The 16983-nt window shown below is 34.5% G+C and overlaps 1 protein-coding gene across 3 annotated transcripts in view; it reads left to right on the top strand.

The window, feature by feature from the left end:
• The window catches only part of LOC117103509 (protogenin A-like), a 96206-nt gene that overhangs the window by 22179 nt on the left and 57044 nt on the right, over positions 1-16983 (top strand). For all 3 annotated transcript variants that reach the window (XM_033244066.1, XM_033244067.1, XM_033244065.1), the window contains exons 2-3: positions 770-1063; positions 16432-16576. In XM_033244066.1, the coding sequence (XP_033099957.1) occupies positions 770-1063; positions 16432-16576 (439 nt within the window). The remainder of the gene's footprint in view (positions 1-769; positions 1064-16431; positions 16577-16983) is intronic.

The following is a 16983-nucleotide window of genomic DNA, read 5'->3' as shown; positions in this document are numbered from 1 at the left end:
TCATTTGCATAGCACTGCGTGCGCGTAGCTTTGCCGAGTGATCTCCTTCTCAATAATACCTCCATGATTGAACTTAGATTGATTGTGACAAGAACTACACAGTACAGTATAAGTAGAAAAATTTATTGTTAAATTTTCTGTCCCATTTTATATTTTAATGATCAGGCGAGACATTTTTTATTATTATTTTTTTTTTTCAAGGAATAATAAAAAACACCAAAAGAGGCAGCCCATCTAAAATCGTTTGTTCACAATATAAAATACAGGCAAAATACTACTCATACAGTTCCAAAAAATACAAAAATATAAATCTTATTCACAATCCACTTACTCAATAATCAGTTTATATAAATAGGGTTATATACATAATCATCAAAATTTATAAAAAAAAAAAACATAAGTTTGTGTAACAAGGTATAAAAAGTCTTCCCCCCCCCCTAAGTAATGGTTGTAACTTACAGTATACCATAGTTCTTGTATAAGCCCAGATTTGTATAATATTGTAGCTGTGTTTTGAAGTCATTTTTTTTCCAGTTGATTCCATTGTGTTGTAAAACATTTAATTGAATTTATCTAAAATATAATGCTTTGAAAGCTCAACACAATGAATGATATTACTATTTTAAATTGTAAGTAAATAATTTTCGTTTCTGCTCTTTTACTTGATGTATTGAGGGTCCCTAAAGATTAGATCTGGCTGGATAGTCCAGCCATACAAATCATTGCTGAAATAATTAAATAATGAATTTATGTTTTTTTTTACTCAAAGGTGTGTATTGTCAGCTAGATGTACAGTTTGAAGTTCATGATGTGGTGGCAATCAGAAAGGAATCTGCGTTCATGACATGTAAAATCTCAGGTCAAGATGCAAGCGGCAATATCATTTGGTTCAAGCACCGGAAACAAATCCATGATAAAAACATCAAAATGTTTGCAAATGGCACACTGTACTTTCCGGTGGTGCGAGACAAGGAAACGCTGACTGATGTGGGAATCTATCAGTGCTGCTTAAAAATCAACAACAGTATTATTTGTAGCGAGGATGTAGAACTAAGCTTAGCTGGTAAGCTTTTCTTTCTTTCTTTCTTCAACATTAATCTTGTTTACTGTACAGCCCTTTGTTTTGCGGCCCTATATTTTCGTGATTTTACATTTTTACGTATTTCGAGTCCTTTTATTTTAGTGATTTTACGATTTCCAGTCATATTTTAACATGATGCAGATGTTAATATGTTTTTTTTTTGCCTGTAATATAGCTAGAGCTCCCGATTTTGGCGGGGTTTCCCCAATTTTTTTTAGCAATCTCCTACCCTCCCGATTTTGAGGCTATCTACCTTAGGTAGGCCCAGGTCTACTTCAGCTACTCTAGCCTGCTTGACCAAGGTTTTTCAAATCAATAGTTCACATGTGTGGCCTACTCACGAGTGATTGAATGAATGAAAAATAATACACGAAGAAGCACGATCGTTTCCATGAAATCTTTATTGAAGCAATATCAGTTGGCTTTTGAAGACAAAAACTCATCATCCAGAATTTACATTTTCGCAATCATCGTTTTATCGCGAAAATTAAGGGAAAAGCGAAAAAAAAAGGCTGTACAGTATTTATATTTTTGAAAAATATTTATATTTTAGGCCGATTTACTTTTTTCCTTACTTCCTCTCTAGCTCGATTTGTTTATTTATTTATTTTTTTCATCTACTTATTTTGTCTTTCCAATAAAGCCCTGTGCAGATTCTCAAATTTTATTTGGTTAAAGAATTGTTGTGTGCCCATATATAGTCATGATGTGCCTATATATGGTCATGGTATGCCCATATATAGGTTGCCCAATATCAGGCCAAAAATGAAATTCGTTATTTTGGCCAATCAAAGTGCCATTTAGAAATCAGGGACAGTTGGTTTGCAATTTATAATTTAAAAAGCTTTTTAACTATCATAGACTAATTTGAGTAAGGGAAAAAAAGTTTGTGACGATTTACCGTCCAGATGAGTGCACAGTTCTGGAAGAAATATATCGTAGCACCATTCTTTTAAATGTCTTACCATTATTGGCATATTTTGAGTTCCTGTTTATGCCCATTGAAAATCGTTTAAAAAAAAATTTACAATGACACAAGTTTTCAAAATATTGGATGAGGACTTGTTACGCTACAAGAGCAACACATGTGAGAATTCATTATTTAAATTGCATTAAGTACAGTACAGTTAAAGCAGCAACAGAGTATAGGTAAGTGGAACATACCACTTCGGTGATTGCGGCTGATACAAACTCGTATATGTTCACTAAATAATGGAATAGAAATATAAACTGACCATGTTAATCACTATTAAAAATAAGTCAATAAGTGATGAATAAGGAATGTCTACATCCATCATAACTTAGCAAGTATTGTATAATCCATTTTTTACCATAATAATTCTTTATCAGTATATCTATCTTACCTGCTTTAATATTATTAAAAAAATCAATATTGACTCATGTTCTTCTTTTATTTAAAAGGTAATTTAACTTTCATTTGTAAAGTTATAGTTAAAGACAGCAGTATTCAATATTATGCTTTAGAATATTCTGTTAAGTGTGACAATACTTTGCAGCATTTGGTTGACTGGCCTTCACATAATGATTACTTAAATGATACACATGGGAAGATCCATAGGGGGTAGGGGAGCGATGGTCATCTGCCCCTTCCCTCACCCACCACCACATGTTAGAGTGCTTTTAAATTTTAGTTGGCAAGATATGTATAGATGTTACTGTAAGTAAATAGTCAGCAGCTTTTTTCTTTAGGGGTGGGGGTCATTTATGAGAATCACTTTCAGGCTAATATTATTGTTGGCTTTAAGTCTCTCCAAAAATGAGAGGGTGACAAGACAGAAAACAGTTCCCAAAGTCATTTAAACTTACCTATTCAGTAGTTGCCTTCTTTCTGCTCCCCTTCCTGCAAATATCTGGACCCACCTAATACTTCACAGCCTCGCGAAAGGCCACCAAAGTTGACCTTTTTGCAAGTTAAGGTAACGTGGGAACATTACCTGCATCTCCACCCAACAAATACGGCTCCTCAATATTCCAACAAAATTTGGAACAAATACCTATAAACAACATCAATTTCTTTTCTCGATGCCATTCCTCAGAGTCAGGTTGACCAGGGTTCAGTTGGTAGAACCAAGTCTTCTTGCATGAGGACTTAAACTGGAGGTCGAAGTGTATACATCTGGTTGGTGTGTACTTTAAAGAACCCAGTGAATCTTTCGGAACTGTAGGGGGCTACTCTGATGCTATGGTTCACTTCTGCCATTTTATGTTTAGAGATGCTTGATCATAGACACTGGATACACTATTATCGAAAAGTAGTCTGTTTTGGAGTAGGCCTACAGTACTGTCCTCTCCTCTTTCTCTTTTCTTTCCTCCTCTCTTTCTTGGGGGCCCAAGCCCCCATGGCCTTCCCCATCCTTGGATCTGCCCTGGAATATAATGGCTTCTACCAAGGATATGCCTTTATATGTTATTGTTAATGATAAATTACAAAGTGAGTTTGTATTGAATTGTATTGTTTGTTTATTGAGTCATTTTTCTTTCAAACACATTGCCTACATTCAGAGCTAGAAAAAAATGCGCAATCGCATAGCTGGTGGCTGTAGGCGCCATACAACTAGTGTTGCGCTGCAGTATAGAGTGTACAGATAACATTTTGAGCTGGACGCCTCTTCATTTCCATGGTTGGAGACACAGAAATATTTTTCTAGGCCTGCCTACAACAATTTAGAAAAAACCCATAAGTAGGCCTGTAAAATACATAATTTGACCCCTTCTATTATTTTCCTACCCATACTTATATTGAGTTATTCAGAAAGCAATTAGCATGAATGACTTTGAACTCTGAACCTGGCGTTTTTTAACTTGTATAATGCAGTCATGAGTACGATTTACAGATTTTTTTGGTTCAGTCTCATTGATTCAGTCATTGAACTACATGATAACCTTGGAGTTAAATTGTTAAAGTAGTTTAACAAACATGAAACAGCCTGTGTTGTTAAATTCTTCACAAAATGCATAAAACAAACATGGGAATTTCCCATGTGCGTTGTCTGTGTTGTGAGAACAGTACGAATTTAATCCTAATTACAAACATTTCTAGTTTTGTAATGTTTGGCTTGCTATTTAAACATAATGTAATAAATGTTAAAGACTATAAAACATATTTCATTGACAATAATATAATCTATGTGTCTTGAATTGCAGTATCAGTTTCTAAAAAAATAATAGTGGTCGTGGCTAGTGGTTCTGTCAAAAAAATGTTGTGTGCAGGTTGGCGCCTATTACTGCTGACTAGCATGGTGAGAACCTTGTTACCATCATCTGCAATTTTAAAATTTGTAACGAAATTAGACAGAGATACTTACACAAATGGCTCTTGACTTCTCTGAATTTGTAATATGCTCCTAACACCTCAATCGCATGAGACTTACTTCAGTCAAACAAACAGACACGCTGATTAGTTTACCCATAATAAGTCCAGTGCGAACATTTCTGGAAGTTTCCAGTCAGGAAACTTACCCGAGTTGATGGTTTGTTTCACTGAGTCAATTGTGCCTAAAGCCACAACTGCACGGGACTTATTTCGGTAAAACTAACCGACACGCCGGTTAGTTTAGTCATAAAAAGTCCTGTGCGAACAACCTAGGAAGTTTTCCGGTCAGGAAACTTACCTGAGTCAACGGTTAGTTTCACCGAGTCAATTGTGCTCAGGAAAACTACTGGAGTGAATCTGACCGGGCTAGATAGTCCAATGCGAACAGCTTTACTCGGTTAATCTTCCGGGGTCACTGAAGTTGATGACATTTATCGCTCTGTTGGGCAACCACACATGCCCACAATTTCAACTCACAATTTCGCGCGACACGAACCTGTTCTGAATATTGCTTTGATTCTGCTTGTTGTTGTTGTTGTAACTAAATTTATATCATCGTTTCTACTTTCTTGCATTATTACAATTGGAGCATGGCTGATTTGATTGAAATTGTGAATGGTTTGTTTAGCCTTCCTAGGCCCAACAATCAAATTCATACTCGCAGTAGTAGTAGTAGTAGGCCTAGGTTTTGCCCTCGCTGACAGGAAACTTAACCGTCGGAAATCCAAGTGCGGACAGCCTTATGATTTCACCGTTGGAGTGTTAACCGGCGTCTCGGTAAAATCTTCCCCTTTTTAATTCCAGTGCGACTGGCTTTTGAGAACTACCAGAGTGAGTTTGACCAGGCTAGATAGTCAATGCAAACAGTCTAAGTCGGTTAATTTTCACTGAAGTTGATGACCTTTATCGCTCTGTTGAGCAACCACCCATGCTTCTCATTATCAGTACTCGATTACAGTAGTTTTACCCTTGCTGACGGTAAAAATAACAGTGTCGAAAAATCCAAGTGCGCACAGCCGTAAGATTTAAACGTTGGGATGTTAACCATCGTCTTGGTAAGATCTAATTTTTGAATCCTGTGCAAATGAGGCTTAAGACGGAATTAACATTGATTTTACTTGAGCCTCTTCCACACTGATGAGAGGCAATATCGAAGAACTATTTGTTGCCTTTACTTTTCCACTTGCGTTTCCACTTCTCTCTATTATCAATACAGTACTGTAGTTGTATATCCTACAGGCATTTTTTTTTTCTCTTTGTCTCGTCTTAATATTTCCATGTAATGTCATTTTCTTTTATGTTTCTTTGTTTCATAAAAATATTTTGTCTTGATATGGAGAAAATAAATAAAATATTAGAATCACTCTCTGCTATTGGTTATAATTAGCAGAGATTAGCAGGAATATGCTTTTGTTCATTTATTTGAAATTGGCTCATTTATATATTATAATTTTAATATTGATTGATAGATTGATTGATTGATAGCTGGGATTACCACAACATAGTTTGAGTGTAGTAGTATTGAATTCTTTTTTTTTTTGTTCGGATACTCCAGAGATTGAATAGGATATCTTGTGATTGGCTTTTAGATTAGGGGATTTTGTGACATTAGCTATCTTCTTAATATCTAACAAGTATCTTCAATTACAGGATGCATAATAAACCCTGTAGTGCTTTATAAAATCCCATTAAACCATGTATGGCTAACAGATTTTTCTATGTCAGACTGAACATTTTGTTTTGTGTGATGAAGTAGACCATTATATCTACACAATGTTACAGTAGATCAAATATAAAAGTCTGGCAAACTTACAATCTTCAACCTGAATTTGTCTGATAAATTTCACCAATATCGATAGTATCTTCAAGCAACACAATGTTTGATCAGGTAAAACGTCTGATGAAACTTTTTATTATTCTAAACCCTGTCCAGCAATTACACGATTTGTTTTGTGCAACTTAAAACAGGATGTGTATCTGTGGATAGCAAGATAGTGCCATTTTTGTTGGGTCGGTGTGTCAGTCAGATGTATGATGTGTTTTAGGTAATTTGTGATATTTAACATATTTTGCATACAAGTTATATTAATGGTGACATATTTGTGATAATTCTCATCGATGTATTTACACTCAATCCGTGTACTATATTAATGAATTGATGATTTTAAATTGCCATTTAAGAGGAGTTTGTAGAAAAATAATAGCTAGTACATAATGTACCTCCTGTAGCTACTATCTACATCAGGAAGATGTGTGCATATTACATAGAAAAATAGCTGCTGGTACATACTGTACCTAGCTACTATCTGCATCAGGAAAATGTGTGCATACATTTAAAAAAAATAGCTGCTGGTACATACTATACCTAGCTACTATCTATACAGGGAGATGTGTGCATTACATTCATAAAAAATAGCTGCTGGTACATACTATACCTACAGTAGCTAACTACCTGCACAGGGAGATGTGTGCATTACTAGGGAGGGGGGTTCACTTGTGGTGCATAACAGCAAAGATACTAGAAATACAAGATAGAGCACTCGCATTGTAAAAATGAGGCGGAAATCGTGCCCAACGTAGGCGGCGCCCTTCTTTTTATCCATGCAAGTTTTCTATACTTTGTGCCCCTTCCTTTTCCACTAATGGAGGAAAACTTTTTCACTAAGAGTGCGTCCGGCCATACGATTCTGCGCTGTATTGTTGTTTTATTCTTTACTGATTCATGATTATGCTTTAATTGTTTTGTGTTTTATTTGGATAATAGCAACGATTTCTACCGCCACCAAGGAGGTTATGTATTCACCGATGTCACTGTCTGGGTGTCTATTCCAGTTTGTTATTATATCTAGTAAATAATATTTGAGAATTGATAATAAAATATGCGACGACTTGGTAACGAAAGTTTGGCAGAAGTTTTTTTAGATCCAGCTGTAGGCGGCGTCCCATGTTTGTATTCCCACCATGCATTTCGGTGGAACACTTTTTTTGTGTGGAGAACTCTATCTTGTATTTCTAGTATCTTTGATAACAGTATGTACACCATTAATGCGTGGTGGTCCATGGTGAATACGGTAATGTTCTCTTTTGTGGAAGGCTGTACAATTGGTAAAAACATGTGCTATTAGGAGAGAAGAGGCTAAACAATTTACCATTCACTACACATTATTGTATGTTTCTTCCATTATTTTTTTTTTTTCTATTTTTCGGAAATTGTGGATTACATCACTTCCAAATGATGTTACAGATTTGGAAATTTTTTTTTTTCTTTTATGCTTTTTTTTTTCTTTTATGTTTAGTTAGTTGGTACTACTTGTATGACCAGAAGATTTTTATAGTGATTGTCTTTTGCTCACTTTATTAATCTACCCTAAATTAGTGTTTGTGCTTTTTGTTTTTTGTATAGTACAGTACAGTTCTTTGGCATTTAGACAATAAATGAATTTAATTGAGTTTAATTATGTGAATGCAAAATAAAATGATGCTTAATAAACTGTAAGAAAAAAAAACAACAACCAAGGACTTGAAAAAGAAGAGGATGACAAAAAAAAAAAGATGGAGAGATGATATCACCACATACATGGAATCTGCAAACTGGGCAAGAATAGCATCAAACAGAAGAAGATGGTAAGTGCTAGAGGAGGTCTTCACACAGTAGTGGGTGAAATAACATGATGATGACGATGAAGTAGAAAAATAGTAGCTGGTACTATACGTACCTGGCTACTATCCTTATCATTAGGGAAAGATGTTTTGTATTGCTCGGGAGGGGGTTCACTGGTGGTACCGTAAAGAATAGTACAACACTGATGCAAGTTGGTCCATGATAAAGAGCGTTGTAATTGTACAATTGGTCAAAACATTTGCTATTACTATTTGGAGAGAAGAGCCTAAAAAATACACAATTCACTGCACATTATTGAATGTTTCTTCCATTAACTTTATAATTTTTTTTTATATATTTCGCAGAATTTTGGAATACGTCACTTTTAATGGAAGTCCCAGATTTGGAAATATTATTTTCTACTTGTCATATGATTAGAAATCTTTTTAACATGGTAAAGGAGGATGACATCTGTACAAAAGATCTTATAGAGAGGTCCTCTAAATTACATGCCAGTAAGCCCTCCTCCGGGAGGACCAAAGCACTAGTAAATGAAGCAGTGATCCTTTCCTTTGTTTAATCAGTTTTCCATGTTTTCATTCTGTTTTGGTGAGTTTCAAAGATAATTTGTGGTTTACTAAATTTAATAATGTTTTCAGGTAAACTTATTTCCATACTTCTGATGTTTTCTTATTCATGTTCAGGTGTCTCGTCACTCTCAGGTGTTGTGAACATACCTTTGAAATGGAAATTAAATTATATCATTAGTTGAATGACCATGTGCTGTTTGTGTTCCTTCCTAGAAGTGATGTATTTTCTGATTTCTGATGAACAGTAAATAAATAATATAAACGTTTGACAATTGTATAATAAACTTAATAAGTAAACATCTGTAGGTCCATTTTCATGTGGTCGTATTTCTGACATTCTTTGGCAAGTCTAAGGGGCTTTTCAGAGAAATTGCTAGTTCTAACAGAAATGTGGTGTAGCATATTGAAATTGTCTAGGGTGTACTGAAATGATTTAATCTGGGAAAATATAATAATAAACTTCTGGTGTAAAATGAACTATTGACTCTTTATATTGTCTTCTTGCCTCCTATTTGAGGAAAAATAGTGTTCGTTGTTGAATTCCAAAATAAATGTTATTGTTAAATTAAACTGCATTGGTTCAGATATCTTATACCAAGTTATAATATACTACACATTTTTACTGTTTCCTTAGTGAAATTGGCAAAGTAAACAAACATTCATATAATATTCTCATTCTTGAAAGATTTTAGTTTTCATGCTTAAATAACCAATTCACACAAGATGAAATGTTAATGGGCTGATACCTACAGTAAATGTTAAATGGACTTCTTAAGATATTTTTGTTAAGATCACATTCATCTTCATTTCGGCCTACTCAAACCTTTCTATAAGTCGGAACAATTGATACGACCTTGATTTTCCTTAGTTGAGAATCTTTACGATCCAAGATCCTAGTACATGTCTCATGCTTTAATCAAAATGGCTTTTCAAGCAGATGATCTTGTAATTAATTTGTTTATCAGACTTGTAATAACACTGAAAATAAAAGAAAAGAACAAAGTGAAATCACACAGATATAATACGCTGGCTGGAGGTCATGAAATGTGGGAAACGGTATAACTTTGCTTGAATCAAAAGGTGGGAGGACTCTCCGGAAGTAACGCGGCCCTTACCTACATCTTGCTTACCATACGGCGATAAGTATAACCACATGTCAGAGATTATATAGTTACGTTATGCCGGATAAATTTAGGTAAGCAGACCGTACATGTGTTTTATATTACAACTTACAGTAGTGACTAAAATAGAGTCCGCGTCTGTGAGCACGTGCATAGATTCATGCTAAGTAATGAAAGCATGAGTGTTGCAGACCTTCCTGGTTGTAATTGTAGTACATGGATATGTGCTAATGTTACACGTACATGCTTTACAGTATTGAAAATGTGATGTAGTCGGGGACACTTGCTATTGTTTTTACTAGTAAGCGTCATATAAAAAATTTGGTCTGTCTTATATATGCATGAATTCAGTGGCGGATCCAGGGAGGGAGGTTCAAAGGGTTCGGACGAACTCCCTCTGTGTTGAAATGTAAAAAAAACAAACAAACTAGGCGCCTACATTTATATCCAAATTTAAGTCCGAGAGTGCCATTTTCGGCCATCTAGAGGTTCCACAATCATAAATTTTCTTACCCCAGCCCCCAACTATGTTGGTAGACCCTCCATTTGTTGGTCTCTTCTATTTCGAATTCCTGCATGATCCGCCACTGTACGGTACTGCATGGATCCTGGCCTACAGAAGGCATGCTAAAACTACCTAGGACTAGGTAGCCAGATCGGGCAGGCTAACCTTAGCCTAATTATCCTTAGCCATTTAATATAGCAAGGTCTCTTTATTGGGATCTTCTGAAATAAAATAATATATTGTCTATTTTCTTTTTCTCTATTTATACACACATAGGCCTACTTACTGTGTAAGAGTTAAAATCACATGACATTTTTGAAGAGGGCAAAACCTTGAATTTTGAAGAAATTAAAAGTCGGGAAAGCTCATTTCTGGCCATCTAGGAATCAAAATTTTCCAGACCCCCGTTTCTTTTTGGTACTTTTGGGTAAAATTTGAACCTCCTTGCTTCAAATCCTGGATCCGCCCTGGGCATTGGGTATTGACCATTTTTAACTATTAGTTTAAGTTACAGTAGACAAATTTAAGTTCGCTAGAGAACACACTGAGTTCATGCATTCTGATTGACAAAATTTGTTGATATCTCTGTAGATTACATGACAAAATTTGTTGATATCTCTGTAGATTTCATACTTCCATTTCCATGCATAGTAGACAAAATTCTATCATCCCATGTGAGAGTACGGTTGTCCGATTTATCCGTGGTAATATCAAGATCGTCCGGACTTGCCAAAACATTCCTGCAAGGAACTATGCAAGGAGGCAGAAAGAGAGGTAGACAAAGAAAGAGATGGGAATACAACATCACAAAATGGACAGGCTTAAAGCTAAGTGACACCCTACGGAAGACGGAGGATCGAGAAGGATGGAAGGAACTGGTTGCTAGGTCATCTGAGGTGCCCCAACAGTCAACTTGACTATGGGATGATGATGATGATGATGAATATTTTAGGATAAACTAGCATTCATTATTTACTTTCATCATCCAGAACTCACCATTCTGTGATTGGGTGTGATACAGTGCATTCCGTAGTTGACTGAAGTACAGTATACATAATGAGCGAGAACAGTTGATGATGTGCATAATAAAATGAATATTCATACAGTATGTGAGACCTTAATATGTAATATCATTACTATAGTGGTACTTGTAAGAAATGCGTAGGTAGAGGCATAACAAAATGCATAATATTCTAATTTGAGAGACTTCAACACCAGTGAAATATACATAAGTAGCAAGATCAGTAACATATTTCTTATTTCGCACGCATTCAAGAATATTCAAGATTTTAATTATTGGCCGTAACATGTAAAAAAGTTGTGAGGCCATTCGCATGCAAGAGACTGTTTGAGAAATAATTCATTATGCAAGACCTTAGTACTAATCTTGTGAGGAAGAAATTCTGTATGATTGAGACCAATCATATGAGGGAGAAAATGAATATATATGCAACCTTTAATAGTCCTTTAACACTCTGACCGCCAAGGGTTTGAAAAAATAGTATCAGCCACCGCCAGACGTTTTGGCAAATTTTAACACTTTTCCGAAGCTCGTTGAGAGTGGGTATGCGATCAGATTGTCATGTAGTGAATACTACAAAAACTACATGCATTTTAGCTTTACAATGATACCAAACATTTTATTCTAATCACAATCAGTGACCCATAACAGTAAAATGAAAATGACTCACTTTTTGAGATTTACGCAATTTCGCACAATGAAGCCGAGATAATCGCGATTTTCAAAAGTAAATCAATACGGCTCTATGCTAATGTAAACAAACAAATAGTGAAATACTTACAGTCCAGACTGAATATAGTGTTAAATTGTTAGTACATCTTGGTAATTACTCCATCTATTGGATTCCATAAAAAAACCAGAAACAGAGATCTCCATGTTTGGCGGTCAAGCGTTGCGTTACCAAACACGGAGATCTCCGTGTTTGGCGGGCAGAGTGTTAATATAGTCTGTTAGCACTTATTGAAAACATGGAGCAATAATGCCAATAATGAGAATTAGCAAAATATGCAATACTATCATGAGATGTGTAGCACACTCATTTAATATGCAAGACCTAGCTATCAACAACACCTTATAAAAATACATAACAAGCAATACCTGGAATGTGTAAGAAAATGTAGGCTAATATATTGAACAAGTGTACTACATTGCTGAAATTGCTGATACTGTACTTGGATATTACAGTAGGGTCATTGTTTCACCTTTCCATCATTAGCATTAAACTCCTTTTTGAATAGGCCGTTGGGAAGTGATTGTTTCAACCTAGAATGATCTCTGAGTTCATTTTCAAGGTTGATGATGCTAGAAGAACAAACATGTTGTGTAGGTGAAGCAATATTCCTCACCAATATAAATGTTATTTGTTTTCCTTATAGAAGTCTAAATTACCGAGTGGGGGATGCAGGGGTGTCAAAAGAGGCAATCGCCCATGGCATAGCAAAAAGTGCTTTAAATAAGCATGAATTCCTTTAGATTAAAGAATACTAATGACTGAAGTTAGAAGCTTCCACCTGAACCACACAATTATTATCAGCAAACATCTTCTAACCTTTCACCCTTGCACTCCATGGTCTCTGATTGGCACTTTGCACTCTCCAACAATAACATTTTGGATCCACTACAACACTTTTTAGATGAAACCATACACATTGGCCAAGTACCCTGTGATAGGGGGCGCTTCACTGCGGTAACGCTGGTTTAGATAATATACATGCCAACTTTGTTGGTGTCTGATGCACGAAACAAAATAATAAATTTGGTATATAGCGCCTTCTATGTAAAAATCATGAAATAGAGCACCCTCTATGTTTTAAAAAAAATTCTATTGGAACTGCTACTGATTTCAGTCGTTGGTCAATATAGCTTCATTAAAAGAATTTTATATAGCTTGTATTCAGATTTTTAATGACGAATTCACTTCATTTTTACGCATTAAATCAGCGTATGCATTTTTCCTTTTATAACATTTTTTTGATGCGAGATTGATACAACGTATGTGCGAGACATAAAAAGTGAATGCACATGCACGAGACTCGATATTATGCATGAGAGTTGCCAAGTGTAAGATCAGTCTGTTGAAAGTGTATTCTGAATATTTTTTTTGTATGTTTTATAAAAATGCTAAAAATATTTATCCTGTAATTAAATGATACTGATGATGATAACACCTGAATGTTGCATTAACCTATTGTACACATTTATTTATCTATGCATGCATTTATTAATTTAATAGAATTATTGGTTTATTCATAGGACATTCATGCATTTATTCATATTATTGCACCAAATGTCAGTGATACTTTACGATCATAACTATCGTATAGAAGTAGTCACAAGAAAAAAAAAACCATCTTATTCTAAGTGTTTTTTTAAAAGGTTATACATAGGTTAGATATTTGGTGGAATTTATTAATTGATTAATTTAATTGCACCTGTAAATCAGGTGTGCATGATAATTTGCAATGTTTGCCTGCTTCTTAGTAGAACATTTGGGAACTAGGTTGGGTCAATGCACAATGGTAAATCTTCGAGCAATCTTAGCTTCAATGTTGTTTGCTCAGTGTACTGTGTATTAATATACTATTATTATTACGGTATGCTCCTATTTCTGGAGGCTAGGGTTGCAGTTTACCATTTCCTTAACTCATCGGATAAAGTTTATTTTGCTAATAAAAATTTAAATACAGGTCTTCCTCTAAATACAGATGCCTATTAAACACCACTTTTCTGTGGTCCCATATTAACAATGTCTTTTAAATTTATTATTCTAATTAGAGACCAAAGCTACTAAAGACCATGAAAACCCTGGTCCCAAAAGCAGTCGTTAATTGTAAGGAGACCTACATTGCAAAATTTATTTATTATAACTCTTAATATGGAAGTAGGGAGCCATTCGACCCTAGGTTTAGATGTTACATCAATAAAGTTCAGTAAAATATCTGCTGCATATTCACGATATTTGCATGTTTTTACAAGTTTTTACTATATACTGTATTATCAATTATCTCTTGGAAGTCGTGAAGAATAAGAAATGTAAATATTATAATGAAATGTTAAAATTAACTGATTTAATTATTATTATTTTTATTATAGGGATTCTATTAACACAAGGCAATGGTTTTTTTTATAAACCAAACTGAACATTTTTAGAATATTGTGATTTTATTGTAGTTTTTCTTTTTTTATAGACACAGACATTAGAATAATATACAAAAGCCGACGTTTTGTGTATACAGTGCCCCATATTGAATACTGATAGTGTTCGTAAGACGGTGAAATGGAATTTTGTAAATTACATGGGTATTTGGGTAGAACAAGCACAGGACTTGATGTGTAGTCACCTAGAAATGGTTCATTATGAATCAGTAACAGCATACAGTATTCCATTTTAAAATATTTGGGAAGAAAAAATTTAAATATATATTGAATCATGGTTTTGTCAGACCTAACTAAAATTTCCTATTCAAATAAAGAATACATTAAAATATGCTATACATCAGATGTTGTTTTGTGTATACAGTGCTCTGTATTTAATAGCCTACCAATTTTTAGTTGAACAGTTTTTTTAGTACTATTGTGATGGAGATATGGGTAGAACGAGTGTAGGATGTGATGTGTGAATAGCGAGAAATTGTTTATTAATATTATGAATCAATAGCAACAGCAGTTGTACATCCATACTAAAACACTTGGAATAAAACAATCTTACATTTTACTATATCATATTTTAATATTCCTCTAAACAGAGATATTTAAAGATGACTTTTAGTGCAGGTCTTCAATAGAGGGATATAGCGATGGGCGTCACATGACCTAACTTGTGTGTTGGATATAAACAATCCACTGACACAGCGGTGTTTTGCTTAGAGATTTCTATTGCGGCCGTCCCTCATTTATTGCTGTAAAGATCATCATAATTCCCAGTAAACTATACCAAATTGATTGGAAATTAAACTTAAGAATTTTGCCTTAATATTTTGCTAATGCTATAAAGGATACTGGCCGCAAACATTGAGATTTTTCGACAAATGGTTGGGTATGCATAATGGTCTTCGACCCGCGAACTACGCTGCGATGTTCGGGCCAGCTAAGCTTTATGAAGGATCACTTAAATTTCAAAGCATAAAATCCAAGGAGAACCCTAGGATAAGTAAATAAACACTATTTTGGACATCGTACTGACTTTCCTAGCCATTTACTTCTCACGTTAACAGTGGGTGGTGGTTTTTGGAACCATAGCATTATCTTTTCCTATGCTATCGCACTGTAATGTTTTTCTTGTATACCCAAGTTAGGTCACATGACTGCCTGTAAACAGTCATCGCTAAATCCGTTTATTAGAGGTATTCGAACCAAAAATCAAAACCTGTAAAGACCACTAAAACTCCATTCCCAAAAATGGCCTTTAATTTCAATGAGACCGGTAATCAAAAATTGCAATTGTGTTAAGGATGGCAGATACTGTGTTTGAAAAAAAGTTAACGAATTTTTATTTTAAAAAGTATTACATAGACATAAGACCTATGGGCTTTTCATTATTTTTATTTATTTATTCTTTCTTTATACTGTAGACACTTTCAGTACTATTGCACTGATTTTCAAAGTGTATAAAGTATAATAGTAAAGATTGCAGTAATATACAATATATAGAATTGATTAACAATAATACACTCCATAATATAGACTGTGTTACATTTGCCCTATTTATTGTTTTATAGTTGTAATTCCCAAAATTTACAGCATTCATTTTGAAAATTAATCCCCCTCCCCCTTCTTTACTTTAATAATAATAATAATAATATTTATTCTTTCTTTATACTGTAGACACTTTCAGTACTATTGCACTGATTTTCAAAGTGTATAAAGTATAATAGTAAAGATTGCAGTAATATACAATATATAGAATTGATTAACAATAATACACTCCATAATATAGACTGTGTTACATTTGCCCTATTTATTGTTTTATAGTTGTAATTCCCAAAATTTACAGCATTCATTTTGAAAATTAATCCCCCTCCCCCTTCTTTACTTTGCAAAGGTTGCCTCGAAAAGAAGCCCATTTCGAATAGAAACCCATCCAAAAGTTGCAAAAAAGAAAAGAAGGCCATGGCTTCTATTTGATGTTTTACAGTATTCTATAATATTGGTTAAACTTTATTTTCCTTTTTCTTTCAGCAATGCCTAAGTTTAGTAGGACTCGTGTCAATCCCAAATATGAGGCGGGACAAGCTGTCCGCTTAACCTGCCCCATGGAGGGGGCAATTCCAAGCCCAAAAATAACATGGTTTAAAGACAAGCAAGAAATAGTGCAAGGTGATAGGTAAGTAATTTTACTGATTTTGAATTACTTTTGTGCTCTTTTGTGCTTCTTGTTAGGCAAAATTTTAAAAAATTATTAGTTTATCACCCTCACGTGCATGTCTTTTATGGTACTGGGGAAAAAAAAATTCCTTTTGAAAAAAAAAAATTTTTTTGGAATTTTTAAAAACTTTTTTTATTTATTTTTTTCATTTAATTTATTAAATAGTTAGTATATATTGTTTGCATTATCTAAATCATGTTTTACTTTGAATATCAATGCACCAGCAAACAACCATTCCTGCTGAGTGCACCATAGCCCATGTGCATGTTATAGAATTCAGTGCACATTTTAGCAAAGAGCAGCGGGTTCACAGGTCCTGCCTAACTCACCGATAGGGCTGGACTGCACTGAGGCATCGAGGTCTC

This window comes from Anneissia japonica, unplaced genomic scaffold (genome assembly GCF_011630105.1).
Source record: "Anneissia japonica isolate Jap-2015-1 unplaced genomic scaffold, ASM1163010v1 scaffold288005_len623695_cov211, whole genome shotgun sequence".
Taxonomy (NCBI): Eukaryota; Metazoa; Echinodermata; class Crinoidea; order Comatulida; family Comatulidae; genus Anneissia; species Anneissia japonica.
Note: the sequence above shows the minus strand (reverse complement) of the source record. Positions and strands in the feature narration are given on the sequence as shown.